Below are 19,671 nucleotides of genomic sequence, written 5' to 3' on the forward strand. Positions count from 1 at the left end.
TCTGAGAAAAACAGATTGTGCTTACCTGACTCAATGCTAGGGGGAGCTCTAACCTCAGCTACTGTATCTTATACTACATAAAAAGAGCTTAATGTTGAGGAAAGTCAGAGAAAAACAGATTGTATTGACCTGACTCACAGCTAGGGGGAGCTCTAACCTCAGCTACTGTATCTTATACTACATAAAAAGAGCTTAATGTTGAGGTGAGTCAGAGAAAAACAGATTGTACTGACCTGACTCACTGCTAGCGGGAGCTCTAACCTCAGCTACTGTATCTTATACTACATAAAAAGAGCTTAATGTTGAGGAAAGTCAGAGAAAAGCAGATTGTATTGACCTGACTCACAGCTAGGGGGAGCTCTAACCTCAGCTACTGTATCTTATACTACATAAAAAGAGCTTAATGTTGAGGTGAGTCAGAGAAAAACAGATTGTACTGACCTGACTCACTGCTAGCGGGAGCTCTAACCTCAGCTACTGTATCTTATACTACAGAAATAGAGCTTAATGTTGGGGTGAGTCCAAGAAAAACAGATTGTACTGACCTGATTCACTGCTAGGGGGAGCTCTAACCTCAGCTATCTTATACTACATAAAAAGAGCTTAATGTTGAGGTGAGTCAAAGAAAAACAGAATGTATTGACCTGACTCACTGCTAGGGGGAGCTCTAACCTCAGCTACTGTATCTTATACTACAGAAAAAGAGCTTAATGTTGAGGTGAGGTGAGTCCGAGAAAAACAGATTGTGCTTACCTGACTCAATGCTAGGGGGAGCTCTAACCTCAGCTACTGTATCTTATACTACATAAAAAGAGCTTAATGTTGAGGAGAGTCAGAGAAAAACATTGTATTGACCTGACTCACTGCTAGGGGGAGCTCTAACCTCAGCTACTGTATCTTATACTACATAAAGAGCTTAATGTTGAGGTGAGTCAGAGAAAAACAGATTGTACTGACCTGACTCACTGCTAGGGGGAGCACTAACCCCAGCTATCACATAGTAGATAAAGAGAGCTTAAAGTTGGGGTGAGTCCGAGTAGAACAGATTGTACTGACCTACCTCACTGCTAGTTGGAGCTCTAACCTCAGCTATCTTATACTACATAAAAAGAGCTTAAAGTTGGGGTGAGTCTGAGAAAAACTGATTGCACTGACCTGCCTCAATGCTAGGGGGAGCTCTAACCTCAGCTACTGTATCTTATACAACATAAAAAGAGCTTAATGTTGAGGTGAGTCCGAGAAAAACAGATTGTACTGACCTGACTCACTGCTAGCGGGAGCTCTAACCTCAGCTACTGTATCTTATAAAACAGAAAAATAGCTTAATGTTGAGGTGAGTCCGAGAAAAACAGATTGTACTGACCTGACTCACTCCTAGGGGGAGCTCTAACCTCAGCTATCCTATAGGAGATAAAAAGAGCTTAAAGTTGGGGTGAGTCCAAGAAAAACTGATTGTACTGACCTGCCTCACTGCTAGGGGGAGCTCTAACCTCAGCTATCTTATACTACATAAAAAGAGCTTAAAGTTGGGGTGAGTCCGAGAAAAACTGATTGTACTAATGGCAGAGCCAGAGTAAAAAAAAAAAAAAAGAACAGATCAGTAGAAGCTGTGTTGTTAAGGTAATGTTGTATGTATAGAGCTTGACAAGACAACGAAGAGAAACAAAACAATAATAAAACAACATTGCATGATGTTTTTCTCGGACTCACCTAAGATGACAACTTTGTATGGGTAATATGAGTTACTTTTTATTATATAGAGCACACTTTTCAAGCTTCCAAAACTTATTTGTTTCGGAACTCAGGCTGCTAGTATATGAATATTTGCCTTGGAATATATAATATCAGATGCTTGTATCGCAGCGTAGATTTATAACATATTTAATCTTCACTAACAAGCCCTTTTTTTCTTTCCCCCTGGTCTCCTTTTATTACTAATAATACTTACAATGTATTTTCAGTTCTGCTGATTTCTCAATTATCATTCCGTTATGATATGTAGCCGTGCACCGAAGAGGAGTCCCATCATCCACATATGATGGAATATAAATAAGAATTGATGCTTCGATCCAGTATAATCCAGAAGCGCCCAACATCCTCTGAATCTGTCCTGGTTTGTTCCATTGTAGAGAAGGAGGACTGGAGTCGCATGTGTGATCTGTAGAACATTGTATAGTGGTGGATTTTTCTTCAATGAGATATTCATCTACAGAAAGCTGCAGATCGTCTGGAGAATCTGAGAAATCACAATATAAACATCATGATGTGCTACTTTTATATCTGCATCATAGGAGGTTTTTAATATAGACAGTGTAGGTACCGTCTCAATTTAGGGTCACCTTGTCGCTGGTGGGACGGCTTGTATACTTTTTTTTTATCAAAAATAGTTCACTAAGTACCCTATATTTAATATGCAACTTTGCTTTACATTTATATATAATGATGGTAGGGTATGAGATATATTTTTTGTCTTTTGTAGCTTTTGCTTCTTTTTGCTAGTGTGAACATGCTCCTATTTCTTGCATGTGTACCATCTTAGACCTCAGTTCACATTGCTTGGATTTTTTTTGTCTTGTTTGCATTCTGTGCAAATTAAGGGTGTGGCATCCCCTTTGTTGAGCTGATTAGTATATATGTAGTTTACCACGGGCCTAGGTGGTCTGAAGTTGGGACCCGGTCCTATTTGTCTACCCTTTTATATGCATTACTTCAACTTTGATATACAGTAAGGTTTTTAATATAGACAGTGTAGGTACCGTCCCAATTTAGGGTCACCTTGTCGCTGGTGGGACGGCTTGTATACTTTTTTTGATCAAAAATAGTTCACTAAGTACCCTATATTTAATATGCAACTTTGCTTTACATTATATATAATGATGGTAGGGTATGAGATATATTTTTTGTCTTTTGTAGGTTTTGCTTCTTTTTGCTAGTGTGAACATGCTCCTATTTCTTGCATGTGTACCATCTTAGACCTCAGTTCACATTGCTTGTTTTTTTATGATTGGAGTCCTGTATGATAAATCCTATAAAACTGATGTGTCCACCCTTATGTTTTATTGTTTTAATCTTCAGGGGCCTACACGAACCACAGAGGTTATCCCCAATAGGTACATGCAGCGGTTAAAAATCATCCACCATGACAGATAGATGAACAACAAACCTCAGCCACCACCACTAACAGGTTTCCATAGATGAACAACAAACCTCAGCCACCACCACTAACAGGTTTCCATAGATGAACAACAAACCTCAGCCACCACCACTAACAGGTTTCCATAGATGAACAACAAACCTCAGCCACCACCACTAAAAGGTTTCCATAGATGAACAACAAACTTCAGCCACCACCACTAACAGGTTTCCACAGATGAACAACAAACCTCAGCCACCACCACTAACAGGTTTCCATAGATGAACAACAAACCTCAGCCACCACCACTAACAGGTTTCCATAGATGGAAAACAAACTTCAGCCACCACCACTAACAGGTTTCCATAGATGGACAACAAACTTCAGCTACCGCCACTAACAGGTTTCCATAGATAGACAACAAACTTCAGCCACCGCCACTAACAGGTTTCCATAGATGAACAACAAACCTCAGCCACCACCACGAACAGGTTTCCATAGATGGACAACAAATTTCAGCCACCACCACGAACAGGTTTCCATAGATGGACAACAAACTTAAGCCACCACCACTAACAGGTTTCATAGATGAACAACAAACCTCAGCCACCACCACTAACAGGTTTCCATAGATGAAAAACAAACCTCAGCCACCACCACTAACAGGTTTCCATAGATAGATGAACAGCAAACCTCAGCCACCACCACTAACAGGTTTCCATAGATGAACAACAAACCTCAGCCACCACCACTAACAGGTTTCCATAGATGAACAACAAACCTCAGCCACCACCACTAACAGGTTTCCATAGATGAACAACAAACCTCAGCCACCACCACTAACAGGTTTCCATAGATGAACAACAAACCTCAGCCACCACCACTAACAGGTTTCCATAGATGAACAACAAACTTCAGCCACCACCACTAACAGGTTTCCATAGATGAACAACAAACCTCAGCCACCACCACTAACAGGTTTCCATAGATGAACAACAAACCTCAGCCACCACCACTAACAGGTTTCCATAGATGGAAAACAAACTTCAGCCACCACCACTAACAGGTTTCCATAGATGGACAACAAACTTCAGCCACCGTCACTAACAGGTTTCCATAGATGGACAACAAACTTCAGCCACCGCCACTAACAGGTTTCCATAGATGGACAACAAACTTCAGCCACCGCCACTAACAGGTTTCCATAGATGGACAACAAACTTCAGCCACCACCACTAACAGGTTTCCATAGATGGACAACAAACTTCAGCCACCACCACGAACAGGTTTCCATAGATGGACAACATACTTAAGCCACCACAACTAACAGGTTTCATAGATGAACAACAAACCTCAGCAACCACCACTAACATGTTTCCATAGATGAAAAACAAACCTCAGCCACCACCACTAACAGGTTTCCATAGATGAACAACAAACCTCAGCCACCACCACTAACAGGTTTCCATAGATGGGCAACAAACTTCAGCCACCACCACTAACAGGTTTCCATAGATGAACAACAAACTTCAGCCACCACCACTATCAGGTTTCCATAGATGAACAACAAACCTAAGCCACCACCACTAACAGGTTTCCATAGATGAACAACAAAACACCAAACCTCAGCCTCCACCACTAACAGGCTTCCATAGATGAACACCAAAACAGCAAACCTCAGCCACCGCCACTAACAGGTTTCCATGACTTAATATGGTACCCACCATGGAACAAAGTAGGCAAGGTCAAAGGGAGCAGAAGACAGTGGAGGTTGCAGCTGGATAGAGAGAAGTCTGTGCTGGGTGCTACAAGACTACAAGAAAGCTGCTTGGAAGATGACAGGTCAGAACTGGAGGGTCTGAAGATATAGTAAGCAAAAGGTAGAAACAGTAGCACCTACTTGCCACCAGAGAGCAGTGGGGGATTCTACAAGAATGAGCCAGACTGTAGAGGCTTAAAGGCTCTAGAAAGACCCCAGCGACTTATAAGTTGGTCTGGCATCGTTACAGGAAGAATAGTGCTAGGTGTTCTGCTCTACTTCCAATCAAATCTGACAGATCTGCTGATGGAGGTTTTGTGTGATCAGAGCCTTATTTTCTATCCAGTTAGCAATTGACTGCTTCGAATGGTCACCCGGCTGGAGCTCCTGGACACTAGAGTGACTTTAACAGGTTGAGAAACAGTATTCTAGAAGGTAAGACTGGGATACATTCCCAGCAGTGACCAGATTGGTGGTTTTCTGACGATCTACCACTATTTTTCTTTGGCTATATAAGCTAAAGAAAAAGGGGAAAGTAAGGAAGATCGAAAACTAAAAAATATGTTTCCCAGCATGATCCAGCTCCCATTCTTCTCCTGTTCTGTAATATTTACCTTTGACGGCAAGAACTATCTGAGAATAGGGTACATCATATACATAGTCAACATAGTGACTGTCATCCAACCGTCTCTTTCTTGCAGGCTCAGACTGATACACATTACTATCTTCTATTCTCACAGGGTCTATCCATAGTTTGCAGTTATTTTTCTCCAGTACCGCGGAGGTTCGGTTTCTATATTGGTCGATCACTGATGATGAGTTTTCTGTGTTTAATATCTCTTTTTTATTAGAATCTCCAGCGTACCAAACAACATCTGACATTTCCGTGTTCTCATCAAACCAATGTGTACAAGGAATCTCCACACAGGAGCCGAGCAGGGCAGCAATCCTAGCTTCCATGCAACATACAGGTGAATACCTAGACAAGAGGAGATAAAAATGAAGCTGGAGATGCAATATACTAATATATCTCATCAATTCAATACTGAGCTTACGTTACCTTGACAAAATTAAAAGGAGAAAAATCTGATTCATTGCCATTTTTGCTTTGTGGACTGCAACGGCAATCTCTGTCATGGGCACAACTCAGTCATAAAAAGAGATCAGGCAGGAACACGGGTCCTTTGAGGTAAAAAAAAAAAGAAAAAAAATACATAATAGATGTGGACAAGTATAATATATTGTTTGTTTTTTTTATTATTTAAACAATAGTTTTAACTTTTATTTCACAAATCAATAGTAGACATAAAAATAAGAAACTTTGTAATCTACAAGTGCTTCTCACTAAATTAGAATATCATCAAAAAGTTAATTTATTTCAGTTCTTCAATACAAAAAGTGAAACTCATATATTATATAGAGTCATTACACACAGAGTGATCTATTTCACGTGTTTATTTCTGTTAATGTTGATGATTATGGCTTACAGCCAATGAAAACACAAATGTCATTATCTATAATAGATTCCCTATGGGGTTAAGGTCAGGCGAGTTTGCTGCCAATCAAGCACACTGATACTGTTGTGTGTAAACCAGGTATTGGTACTTTTGTCAGTGTGGAAAGGGGCCAAGTCCTGCTGGAGAATGACATTTTCATCTCCATAAAGCTTGTCGGCAGCAGGAAGCATGAAGTGCTCTAAAATTTCCTGCACTGACTTTGTTCTTGATAAAACACAGTGGACCTACACCAGCAGATGACATGGCTCCCCAAACCATCACTGATTGTGGAAAATTCACACTAGACCTCCAGCAGCTTGGATTGTGGCCTCTCCACTCTTCCTCCAGACTCTGGGACATTGTGGAGTGTGTCAATGACTGCCTTCTGGACATCTGTCAAGTCACCAGTCTTCATCCATGATTGTGGAACCTACTGAAACAGACTAAGGGACCTTTTTAAATGCTTAGGAAGCCTGTGCACGTGTTTTTTGTTAATTATTTTAATTTGCTGAGATAGTGACTTTTGTGTTTTCATTGGCTCTAAGCCATAATCATCAACATTAACAGAAATAAACACTTGAAATAGATCACTCTGTTCATTTGGACCTTGATTTTCCAAATTAAATGCACAATGTACTTTTATCTGAAAACAACACCTTGGACCTTTGAGCAACAGTCCACTTCTTTTTCTCCTTGGCCCAGGTAAGATGCTTCTGGCGTTGTGTATTGGTCATGAGTGGCTTGACACAAGGAATGCGACACTTGTAGCTCATGTCCTGGATACGTCTGTGTGTGGTGGCTCTTGAAGCAATGACTCCAGAAGCAGTCCACTCCTTGTGAATCTCCCCCAAATTTTTGAATGGCCTTTTCTAAACAATCTTTTCAAGGCTGTGGTTATCCCGGTTGCTTGTGCACCTTTTTTTACCACACTTTTTCCTTCTATTCAACTTTCCATTAATATGCTTGGATACAGCACTCTGTGAACAGACAGATTCTTTAGCAATGACCTTTTGTGGCTTATCCTCCTTGTGAAGTGTGTAAATGACTGCCTTCTGGACATCTGTCAAGTCAGCAGTCTTCCCCATGATTGTGGAGCCTACTGGAACAGACTAAGGGAACTTTTTACACGCTTAGGAAGCCTTTGCAGTTGTTTTTGTTAATTATTCTGATTTACTGAGATAATGCCTTTTGTATTTTCATTGGCTGTAAGCCATAATCATCAACATTAACAGATATAAACACTTGAAATAGATCACTCTGATTGTAATGACTCTATACACTGTGTGCAGAAATATTAGGCAAATGAGTATTTTGATCACATGATACTTTTTATACATGTTGTCCTACTCCAAGCTGCATAGGCTTGAGAGCCAACTATCAATTAAGTAAATCTGGTGATGTGCACCTCTGTAATGAGGAGGGGTGTTGACTAATGACATCAACACCCTATATAAGGTGTGCTTAATTATTAGGCAACTTCCTTTCCTTTGGCAAAATGGCTCAGAAGAGAGATTTGATGGGCTCTGAAAAGTCCAAAATTGTGAGATGTCTTGCAGAGGGATGCAGCAGTCTTGAAATTTCCAAACTTTTGAAGCGTGATCACCGAACAATCAAGTGTTTCATGGCAAATAGCCAACAGGGTCGCAAGAAGCGTGTTGGTCAAAAAAGGCGCAAAATAACTACCCATGAATTGAGCAAAATCAAGCGTGAAGCTGCCAAGATGCCATTCGCCACCAGTTTTGCTATATTTCAGAGGTGCAACGTTACTGGAGTATCAAAAAGCACAAGGTGTGCGATACTCAGGGACATGGCCAAGGTAAGGAAGGCTGAAAATGACAACCTTTGAACAAGAAACATAAGATAAAACGTCAAGAATGGGCCAAGAAATATCTTAAGACTGATTTTTCAAAGGTTTTATGGACTGATGAAATGAGAGTGACTCTTGATGGGCCAGATGGATGGGCCAGAGGCTGGATCAGTAAAGGGCAGAGAGCTCCACTCTGACTCAGAAGCCAGCAAGGTGGAGGAGGGGTACTGGTATGGGCTGGTATCATCAAAGATAAACTTGTGGGACCTTTTCGGGTTGAGGATGGAGTGAAGCTCAACTCCCAGACCTACTGCCAGTTTCTGGAAGACAACTTCTTCAAGCAGTGGTACAGGAAGAAGTCGGTATCGTTCAAGAAAAACATGATTTTCATGCAGGACAATGCTCCATCACATGCATTCATCTACTCCACAGCGTGGCTGGCCAGTAAAGGTCTAAAAGAAGAAAAAATAATGACATGGCCCCCTTGTTCACCTGATCTGAACCCCATAGAGAACCTGGGGTCCATCATAAAATGTGAGATCTACAGGGAGGGAAAACAGTACACCTCTCGGAACAGTGTCTGGGAGGCTGTGGTCGCTGCTGCACGCAATGTTGATCGAAAACAGATCAATCAACTGACGAAATCTATGGATGGAAGGCTGTTGAGTGTCATCATAAAGAAAGGTGGCTATATTTATCACTCATTTTTTTGGTTTTTGTTTTTGCATGTCAGAAATGTTTATTTCTAAGTGTTGCGCACTGATATTGGTTCACCTGATGAAAATAAACAAGTGAGATGGGATTATATTTGGTTTTTAATAAGTTGCCTAATAATTCTGCATAGTAATAGTTACCTGCACAAACAGATATCCTCCTAAGATAGCCAAATCTAAAAAAAAAACACTCCAACTTCCAAAAATATTACGCTTGGATATTTATGAGTCTTTTGGGTTGATTGAGAACATAGTTGTTGATCAATAATAAAAATAATCCTCTAAAATACAACTTGCCTAATAATTCTGCACACAGTGTATAATATATGAGTTTCACTTTTTGTATTGAAGAACTGAAATAAATAAACTTTTTGATGATATTCTAATTTAGTGAGAAGCACTTGTATCTTATCAGAGAAATCTGATTCTTTCTGTCAAGACTGATCTTTCATTCTCAAAATTGACAATTGGCAGGTAAAAATCTGTATTCAGTGAATATGAATAGTTACATTACTGAGATAGGAGATGACAGTTGCTACTGATAAGATTTTATGTAGAGGAAAAGGGAGGAGCTTTTTCTCCAGCTCCTTCCTCCACTTTCTTTTTTGCCTCTGTAGAGAATCATATCGGTATCAGCTGCCATCTCCTATCTCAGTAATGTAACAATCTGTCTTCACTGAATACAGATTTAACAATTTTGAGAATGAATGATTAGTTCTTACAGCGGAAGGATGAGATTTCTCTGGTAAGAAATATTACAAAGTTTCTTATTTTCATGTGTACTAATGATTTATTAAATAAAAATGAAAAAGACGGTTACTCTTTAAACAGATTTAAATTGTAAAACACTTACAGATAAATAAATAATAACACTATGAGATGAATAAATTGTGACAATCATAAACAATATCCTATTATAAAACCAAATTAAATTCTTTGATCTAGTACCAATTCTTAAGCATTACTATTTACCAAAAAATATTTTAGAAAACACAAGTTTTTCACTGTTTGCATGCAAATTGCCTCTTCAGAGAAAAAGAGGACTTGGTCTTGGACTGAGGTCTAAGGGGTAGCGTTTCTCCTTATGGAGAGTGACACACCAGCTCTGGCACGTCAAGGTAAGGAGGCTTTTTTGTCATGCAATGCTCCTCTGGGAAATTTAATATGCAAATTGCCTCTTCAGAGAAAAAGAGGACTTGTACTCTAGAGCGCCACCTATTGGAAGCAGCAATCCTACAAGTCACAATCAACCCTTTAACGAGTCGTGTAATATGACTTAGGATAAAAGCCAAATCAGAATCTCAATTTGCAGACACGGTGTTTCGGACTGTTGGTCCTCGCCAGTGCAAAGTATGAAAACTGATTTGGCTAAGTGAGAGGCTATTAGCCGGATTACTCCTGACATATGTCTACCCTGGTGTTCTAGATTCTTTCAGATACTCATTTTTGACGTCGGCGAGCGCGGTAGTATATACTCCATTCACTACATTTATTCCCACAGGCAGGTGATCACTAGAGATGAGCGGTGTTCGACTCGAACTGTTCGCCAATCTCAAATTCGAGCTGTTTTGGGCGGTGTTCGAGCCGTTCGGCGAACACGGACGATTTGAAAAAAATTCGGCTGTTCGAGGTTATGTTCGATAACTGTTCGTGCACCAAAATCATAATTGGATTTTTTCTCAGTAATGCTGAAAATTAATGTTAATACGCAGTTTGAGTGTACAGCGGGGTGGGGGGAGGGGCAGGGGATGGATCTCTGCAGGAATAATGAAGATCCCCATTTTTTTTCTCTTTCCTTCATTTACTGATTCTATTAGGCCATCTATACTAAGCTCCACCAGATTTAAAATTACTAATCATGTTTATCTGTATCTTGGCTGGAAAATTATTTGGGCTTTGTAGCAGTGTGCAGTACTGATTCTATTAGGCCATCTATACTAAGCTCCATCAGTTTTCAAATTAATAATAATTTTTAGCTGCATCTAGCCCGGAAAATAATTTTGGGTCTCCTAGATGCGCAAGACACATGAGTGCCTTCTTGCTGCACTACCTGAAACATGACCCTCAGATTGTCAGAATTCGAAGCAATCCTGACTAGAGATGAGCGTTGTTCTACTCGAACTGTTCGCCAATCTCAAATTCGAGCTGTTTTGGGCGGTGTTCGAGCCGGACGGCGAACACGAACAATTTGAGAAAAATTCGGCTGTTCGAGGTTATGTTCGATAACTGTTCGTGCACCAAAATCATAACTGGATTTTTTCTCAGTAATGATGAAAATTAATGTTAATACGCAGTTTGAGTGTACAGCGGGGTGGGGGGAGGGGCAGGGGATGGATCTCTGCAGGAACAATGAAGATCTCCATTTTTTTTTCTCTTTCCCGCATTTGCAGTGGGGAGGTGCAATCTGTCAGCCTATCAGCAGCGCACACACGGAGCAAAGTGCTTTTTTTCACACAAGCAAGGGCATGTGTCATTGGCAGTGTATGTCACATGTCCTTGCCCTATAAGACCAAGCCATTTTCCCCGTCGCCACCATTTTCTCACTGCTGCAGCTGCGTGTTAGATGGCACCGCTGTTGCTGTGTGCGCTATACCTTGTTAATTTCAAGCCAATTTTCGCACAAATATACAGATAGCTTGGGAGTAGGGAATAGTTGTGATTGCAGTCCTTTTAAGGACTAGGTTACAGCATTTCCTACGACTTTTATCAGGGAGGTCTGTGCTCTTAAATAGATAGGTTGTGGGAGTAAAGACTAATTGTAATTGGAGTCCTTTTCAGGACTAGGTTACATGAGTTCCTATCAGTTTTTGCCAGGCAGGTCTGTGCCAGTGCTGTGCAAGTTTTTTTCACAGCATTTGGCTGAATCTAGCAAAGCTAATCCTTTTTGGCCTATTGCAGAGTGTGTTAGTCAGTGGAGTAGCCTATCTGTGTTGCAAGATATAACACCTGTGTATAGAATACCAATTTTTTTACTGCACCTAGTGAAGTAAAATCTTTTGGGCATAGCATCATTCTATTAGTCCATCTATACTGACCTCCATCAGGTTGCAAACTGAATATAATTTTTTTCTGCATCTAGCTCTGAAAAAATATTTGGGCTTCTAGCAGTGTGTGGGACTTGGTCTATTAGTCCATCTATACTGACCTCCATCAGGTTGCAAATTAAAAATAATTTTTTTCTTCATTTAGCTCTGAAAAAATATTTGGGCTTCTAGCAGTGTGTGGGACTTGTTCTATTAGTCCTTCTATACTGACCTCCAGCAGGTTGCAAATTGAATATAATTTTTTTCTGCATCTAGCTCTGAAAAAATAGTTGGGCTTCTAGCGGTGTGTGGGACTTGGTCTATTAGTCCATCTATACTGACCTCCATCAGGTTGCAAATTAAAAATAATTTTTTTCTGCATCTAGCTCTGAAAAAATATTTGGGCTTCTAGCAGTGTGTGGGACTTGGTCTATTAGTCCATCTATACTGACCTCCATCAGGTTGCAAATTAAAAATAATTTTTTTCTGCATCTAGCTCTGAAAAAATATTTGGGCTTCTAGCGGTGTGTGGGACTTGGTCTATTAGTCCATCTATACTGACCTCCATCAGGTTGCAAATTAAAAATAATTTTTTTCTGCATCTAGCTCTGAAAAAATATTTGGGCTTCTAGCAGTGTGTGGGACTATTTGTATTAGTCCATCTATACTGACCTCCATCAGGTTGCAAATTCAAAATAATTTTTTTCTGCATCTAACCCAGCCAATAGTTTTGGCCTAATACCACAGTTTGGCCACTCAGCTCTGCTCGGTTACCATCCATTGTTTTTTTGTGCAAACAACTCCAGAGTTGTGAATTAGTTAACCACCAAAATGAGTGGAAAAAGGCCTGCTGCTGGTGGAAAGGGGAATAGGCGTGTTGGGAAGGGGAAAAAAGGTTGTGTCCGTGGGGTAGGTGTTAAAGCAACAGTAACATCTGCAGAAGAAAGACCATCTTCCAGCCAAACTAAAATGTCTACTTCTTTTAGCGGACAATGTGATAAGATCCCTTTCTTACGGCCACGCCAATCGCTACAAATTCCAGATGAGGCACAAAAACAGCAGGTGCTTCAACGGATATCAAGTGCTCCTTTAAGTGGGCTCTCCTCCACATCAACTTCAACATCACAAATACTCCAGCCCTCAAAGGTGTCACCCAAATCGCACTTGCTTCCTCACAGCTCCCAAATCTCCAGCTGCCCGTCTGAGTATGAGGTAGAACAGATGGTTGAGTCTGCAGAGCTGTTTACTCATACTATAGCCTGGGAATCAGAGGTCGACTCCAGCGCTTGTGTGAATCCAGACGAGGAAATGATCTGCACTGATGCCCAGAATCTTTATGAGTCGGATCCAGGACCAGACGCAGAAGGTTCTGACCATAATGTAGACCCTCATTCCCAAACTGTAACTCCTGTTGGTGGAGACAATGAGGAAGACGATGATAAGACTCAAATACCTGATTGGAGCGACAACTTTAGTTTTTTGTCAGGGCAGGAACAGGTTGGCTCTGAGGACGACGGGTGTGATAACGCACAGGGTGATGATGATGAGGTCGGAGATCCCACTTACTGTCAACCCACAGTCAGCCAAGAGATGAGGTCAGCAGAGGAGGTGGAGGAAGATGCTAGTGACGACGAGGTCAGGTTGCGCCTTCCTGGACAGAGACGTAGTACTGGAAGCACGTCAACAACTGCATCCTCAAACACAACTCTGCCTCTCACCACAAGTCGTGGTGGCTCTTCAGGTCGCATGGGTGCTAAGCCTTGCATAGCCTGGGCATTTTTTCAGATCGATAAAGATGACCCAACTCGTGTTATCTGTAACATTTGTCAGCAAAAGCTAAGTAGAGGCCAAAAAATACATAGTTTGAGTACTTCATGCATGAATGGGCACATGGACATGAAGCATAAGTTGCAGTGGGAAGCTCAGTGTGCTACAATGCGGCCTAGCCGGCCGGGCCAATCACCGTCTGCCATATCTTGTGCATCCGCGGCCTCTTCATCCTCTGTGACTGGGGGGACAGCAGTCACACCTGTTTTGGGGCGCAGACCTGCCACCTCTTTACCCGCAACAGCCAGCGTGATTGGCAGGTCATCATTTTCTTTGGAGGTGGTAACACCAGCTGGTGTTGAGCGCTGTCCGACATCGATAGCACCACCTTTGGATCAAGGCAACCTAACATGTCCGCCTGCATCTTCCTCACACACCGGCAGTTTGCCGGGGACACCCTTATCAACCCCGTCTAAGCACAATAGCCAGCCTTCGGTCCCTCAGATGTGGACAAGTAAAAGACCATTTCCTCCTAGCCATGAGAAAGCTAAGAGGTTGAATTTCACCATTTGCAAGCTCTTGGCTACAGAAATGCTGCCTTTCCGCCTGGTGGACACAGAGGATTTTCGAGACCTTATGTCCGTCGCAGTGCCCCAGTACCAGATGCCCAGTCGGCACTACTTCTCAAAGAAAGGTGTGCCTGCGCTCCACCAGCATGTCGCACACAACATCACCGCTTCTTTGAGAAACTCTGTGTGTGACAGGGTGCATTTCACCACAGACACTTGGACGAGTAGGCATGGACAGGGGCGTTACATGTCGCTGACTGGGCACTGGGTAACTATGGTGACAGCAGGACAAGGGGCTGCTGTCCAAGTCTTGCCGTCCCCACGAGTTGTGCGTCAATCCTCTTTATGTCAAAGTTCCTCCACTGCTTCTGCCTCCTCAACCTCCTCTCGGTCTTCCACCTGCACCCAAAGCCTGTCTGGTCATGCCACAAGCTTTCTAACTGCGCAGAAGGGATCCTGCACACCTCCTTACTATGCTGGCAGTAGGGCTCAACGTCATCAGGCGGTTTTTACATTGAAATGTCTGGGAAATGTGAGTCACACAGCTGAGGAGTTGTGGTCAGCTCTGGAGAACCAATTTCATGAATGGTTGTCTCCACTGGACCTGAAACCAGGGAAGGCCGTGTGCGACAATGCTGCAAACCTGGGTGCGGCCCTTCGCCGGGGCAATGTCACACACGTGCCTTGTATGGCTCACGTGTTGAACCTGGTTGTCCAGCAATTTTTAGCCCACTATCCCAGACTAGATGGCCTTCTGCAGAGGGCACGGTCGCTGTGTGCTCACTTCCGCCGTTCGCATCCCGCAGCTCAGCGACTTACATCTCTACAGAAGTCGTTGGGCCTGCCACTTCACCGGCTAAAATGCGATGTGCCTACCCGGTGGAATTCAACTCTGCACATGTTGCAGCGACTGTGGCAGCACCGACAAGCCCTGGTGCAATACGTTCTGACGTATAGCCTGGGCCAACGAGATTCAGAGGTGGGGCAAATCACGCTGGAGGAGTGGTCTCAGATCAGGGACCTATGCACCCTTCTGCACAGTTTTGAAATGGCGACGAAGATGTTTAGTGCTGACGATGCCATTATCAGCATGACTATTCCGGTGATTTACATGCTGGAGCACATGTTAAACAGAATTCAGAGTCAGGTGGTGGCACAAGAGGAGGTGGAGGAAGTAGAGGAGGAGGAGTTGTATGCGGAAGGGCTAACATCTGCAAGGTCCAGACGGTCGGCAGCACCAAGGCGGCAGGCATGTGAGGGTGGGGGAGATGGTTTTACCAGGGCGCATGGTAGCAGCCAAACTAGTGAGGAAGGTGCAGGAGCCCAGGAAGAAGTGGAGGACGAACTGATGGAAGACTCATCAGATGAGGGAGACCTTGATCACATTTCTGTTGTGCGAGGTTGGGGGGAGAGGACAGAGGAAGGAAGCATGATTGTTACCTCGCCACCAACACAACAGGGACTTGGTGCTCCTGGATGCGCAACACACATGAGTGCCTTCTTGCTGCACTACCTGCAACATGACCCTCGAATTGTGAGAATTAGAAATAATCCTGACTACTGGGTTGCCACACTGTTAGATCCCCGGTACAAAAGTAAATTTGCAGAAATTATTCCTGCCATAGAAAGGGATGCACGCATGCAGGAGTATCAGCAGAGACTGTTGCAGAATCTTACATGTGCTTTTCCACAAAATACCAGTGGTGCACGTAGTGAATCTCACAGTTCCAACTTGCCAACCGTGGTCTGTATGGAATTGTTCAATAAAGGGCCCAAAATTAAGATAACATAGATGGGAGAGGTCTCTATGAATAGGAATTCCTAAGTATTTGATACCCTGTGAGGGCCAGGCAAAGGGAAAGTTGGACTGGATGGAATCCTATATGGATTTAGGGAGGGAGACATCGAGGGCCTCAGACTTCGCTGCATTGATTTTAAAATTTTACCATGTAACAAAGTGATCTATTTCAGCCATAACAGCAGGGATGGATATATGTGATTGAGTGATATATACTAGGACATCATCAGCAAATAGAGAGCACTTGTACTCGGTGCCTCCCACCTCAATCCACCTAATATTGGGGTTATGGCGAATTGATGAGAGCAGGTGCTCCGTCACTAGGATGTATAAGAGAGGGGACAGAGGACATCCCTGCCTTGTCCCATTGGTGATTGTGAAAGGTGATGAAAATGTTCTGACGCACCCCCTGGGCCTTGGGACACCCGGAGCCGGACCCTTTTTGGTGGATGCTGGTGGTTGTAGTCTTCGTGGCGGCAATCCGGTTCCGTGGCTCAGGGCGGTCAAACCAGTGGCGGAACTATTTATGTGGTTTTGATGTTTAAATGTCCGACTACGCCACCCGTGGATTGCGGTCAGAGTGAACCGCCGCTACAGGGCAGACCGCTAAGGCTGGTGTTGTGGGTGCAGCAGAGCGTAGCATAACTCCCCACGGGAGGAGTATAGCCTCAGGGCAGTGTATGCGGAGGATGGGGGTGATGGTGCAGGGCAGCAGCAGTAACGACACGGAGTCAGTGATGCAGTTCAGGGCCTTTACTCACAGTTCTTATTATCCAGACCACGTCTGCAGGTAACGGCTGCCCACGTCGTACTGTGCTCACCAGGTGAGGGGCTCAGACAACTCCCAGATAACTTTGGAGCGCTTCACAGGACCCCCTTTGTGTGTCCTTTGTCTGGCCTTTCTTACCAACACTTCTGTCCGGCTGCCTCGGGCCTCCTCTTGGTAAACTTGGCGCCAGTTTCCCTGACCCTATGTGGTGCCTTCCTAGCGGGTGGAGCAAGGGGCTGCGCCACATAAAATGTCAGAGCCTCCGGTTTCTAGCTGAGGGTCGTTTCCTGCCTCCACTAGTTCGGGGACCGGTCTCCCCCTTTGGCCTGACCCCTCCACGCAGGTGGATTCGGGCGTGCGGTGGCGACTCGCCCGTCCGCACCCCTGGGATCCCTTCATTCCTCGTTCCTGGAGCCTTCTCCGCTCCTCTTCCTTCCTTCTCCCTCTTGCAGGCCTGGGCCTCTGTTACTAGGCCCGCCTCCGGAGCACAGCTCATGCAGAGCCCCTGCTCCCTGCCACTTCTGCTCAGACTTCTCTGCACTGAACTAAGATGGTGCCCACCTTTTATACTCCCTTCTCAATGCACCCAGGAACTGCTTCCTCCCTGCTCCTGCACTGCAGGGTTCCCCTTCCTCAGTGTTCCCTCCCCCCACTCCAGCCAGGGACAGGGACTGTCGTGCCCATCTCAGGGGCATATTGGTCGCCCTGCCCCACGGCAATGTGGTGTAATGCCTGCAGGTGTTGGGTCCTGATCCACACTCCATCCCTATCTGAGAGTGAGATATCACACCTCTGGGAGAGGTGCAATACGTCTGTAGCAACCGAGCCCTCGGTGCTACAGTTCCATTTATCTTCAGCCTAGGTGACGTATTGTGATACAGGGCCGTGATTTTGGCTATAAAAGGGTCCCCTAGACCCCTACCCCAAGCTTTTTAAGAGAATCATATATGGCGTGCCAGGAGACTCTATGGAATGCTTTCTCAGCATCCAACGAGAGTATCTACTTACAAATTTTTAACTGCATCTAGCCCAGGAAATACTTTGTGCCTAGTAGCAGTGTCTGCTAGTCAGCGGATTATCCCGGCTGTTAAGCAAGCTACACCACCTGTAGTTTGGACACTTAATTTTTTCAAAGGAAATGCTTCGGGACCACGGGATACTTAGTGAAGAGCATCAGGAGGCACCCCAAGGCATAGGGGCTGGGACTGGCACTAGGATGCCTTGCGGTGGACAGCCGAGCTCGATCCTTATAAAAGCTTTTTAACTGCAGCAGCTTTAGTGGACGCTACTGGAGCTGGAATTACGCGGCTGCTGGCATGAGACTTGCTCTCCAATAGATCCTTGTAAATGGATTTAAAGTGTATTCATTCAAATTAGAGGGACAATTTAAATTAAAAAGCTTAGAGCTGCCTCCACCACAGGGGGGCTCTCTCGACCCACCAGCGGACAGGCACCAGTATTGGGAGAGGGGGGCTGGCCGTCAGGGTTCACCGCGGCTCTGGCACAAACCCGGCGACACGGAGGTGGCACGGGCAGGAGCGGACTGGCCGTCTCGGCTTCTCACTTTTTGGATTTTAGAAGGGCATGACATGCCTATATCTGTGTCTCCCCCTCCTTTTACTCCTCCACCTCTTTTCTTTTCGCATGACTATATGTACTTGTCACTTTTCCATGTGTTAGTTGTGTCTTCTGAGCAGTTTGTCAGCTTTTGGACACCTTTGAAGGTGTTTTCTATGTGTTTCTATGTGTTTTTGTTTGCCTGCCATTGGTTTTAACGGTGTTCGAAGGTGTTCGACGAACAGTTCGACGAACAGTTCGGCGAACACACGGGTGTTCGACGAACCGAACCGAACTCGAACACTACGGGGGTGGCTCAACATTAATCCTGACTACTGGGTTGCCACACTCTTAGATCCCCCACACTCTTCGATCAACCTTTTCATTTTAATAAAGAACAAAAAAATGGTCATTTTTGAAATTATAAGCATTAGCAGGTTATTAGAAACTGAAATCAAACAGTTTTCAACTCAAAACTTTATTCTAGGTGATGTTACATTTGCACATAGGACCCCTTGTTTGAAAGGAGCTTCTGAACTGTCTCGTCCATTGAATTTGCCAGGTTTTGGATGGTTTCTGCTTCAATTGTTTGCATGAGGACAGAATACCCTCCCAGAGCTGTTGCTTAGATGTGAACTGCCTCCCGCCATCATAGACACTCCTTTTGATGATGCTCCAGAGGTTCTGAATGGGGTTGAGGTCAGGGGAGCATGGGGGTTACACCATAAGTTTGTCCCCTTTTATGCCCATATCAGCCTGAGATGCAGATGTGTTATGTGCAGCATGAGACGGTGCATTATCATGCATGAAAATGATCTTGCTGTGGAATACACGGTTCTTCTTCTTGAACCATGGCAGGAAGTGCTGTTTGAGAAACTCCACATACATTATGGAGTTCATCTTTACCCCTTCAGGGATCCTAAAGGGGCCGACAATCTCTCTCCCCATGATTCCAGCCCAAAACATTACTCCACCTCCTCCTTGTTGGCGCTGTAGCCGTGTTTGCATGGGGTGTCCATCCTCCACTCCATCCATCTGGACCATCGAGCGTTGCACAGCACTCATCGTGAACAAAACAGTTTTGAAGTCAGTCTTCATGTATTGTTTGGCCCACTGGAGCCGTTTCTGCTTGTGTGCAGTGGATAGAGGAGGTCGACAGGATGGCTTACGCACAGCTGCAAACCTCTGAAGGACTCTGCATCTTGTTGTTTGGGGGACGTTGGAGGCACCAGCAGCTTCAAAAACCTGTCTGCTGCTATGACAAGGCTTTTTTGCCGCTG

The 19,671-nt window shown here is 44.0% G+C and overlaps 1 protein-coding gene across 2 annotated transcripts in view; it reads right to left on the reverse strand.

Annotated features, from left to right (window-relative positions):
• Nucleotides 1-19,671, reverse strand: part of LOC141172996 (sialoadhesin-like) — a 74,559-nt gene that overhangs the window by 46,646 nt on the left and 8,242 nt on the right. For both annotated transcript variants that reach the window (XM_073657613.1, XM_073657612.1), the window contains exons 2-4: nt 5,953-6,074; nt 5,507-5,871; nt 1,949-2,236 (exon numbers count right to left, since the gene is read on the reverse strand). In XM_073657613.1, the coding sequence (XP_073513714.1) occupies nt 1,949-2,236; nt 5,507-5,871; nt 5,953-6,029 (730 nt within the window). In that variant the 5' untranslated portion in view covers nt 6,030-6,074. The remainder of the gene's footprint in view (nt 1-1,948; nt 2,237-5,506; nt 5,872-5,952; nt 6,075-19,671) is intronic.

Source organism: Phyllobates terribilis, unplaced genomic scaffold, assembly GCF_046119375.1.
Source record: "Phyllobates terribilis strain yellow unplaced genomic scaffold, ASM4611937v1 Scaffold_12__6_contigs__length_324123572, whole genome shotgun sequence".
In the NCBI taxonomy this organism is placed as follows: Eukaryota; Metazoa; Chordata; class Amphibia; order Anura; family Dendrobatidae; genus Phyllobates; species Phyllobates terribilis.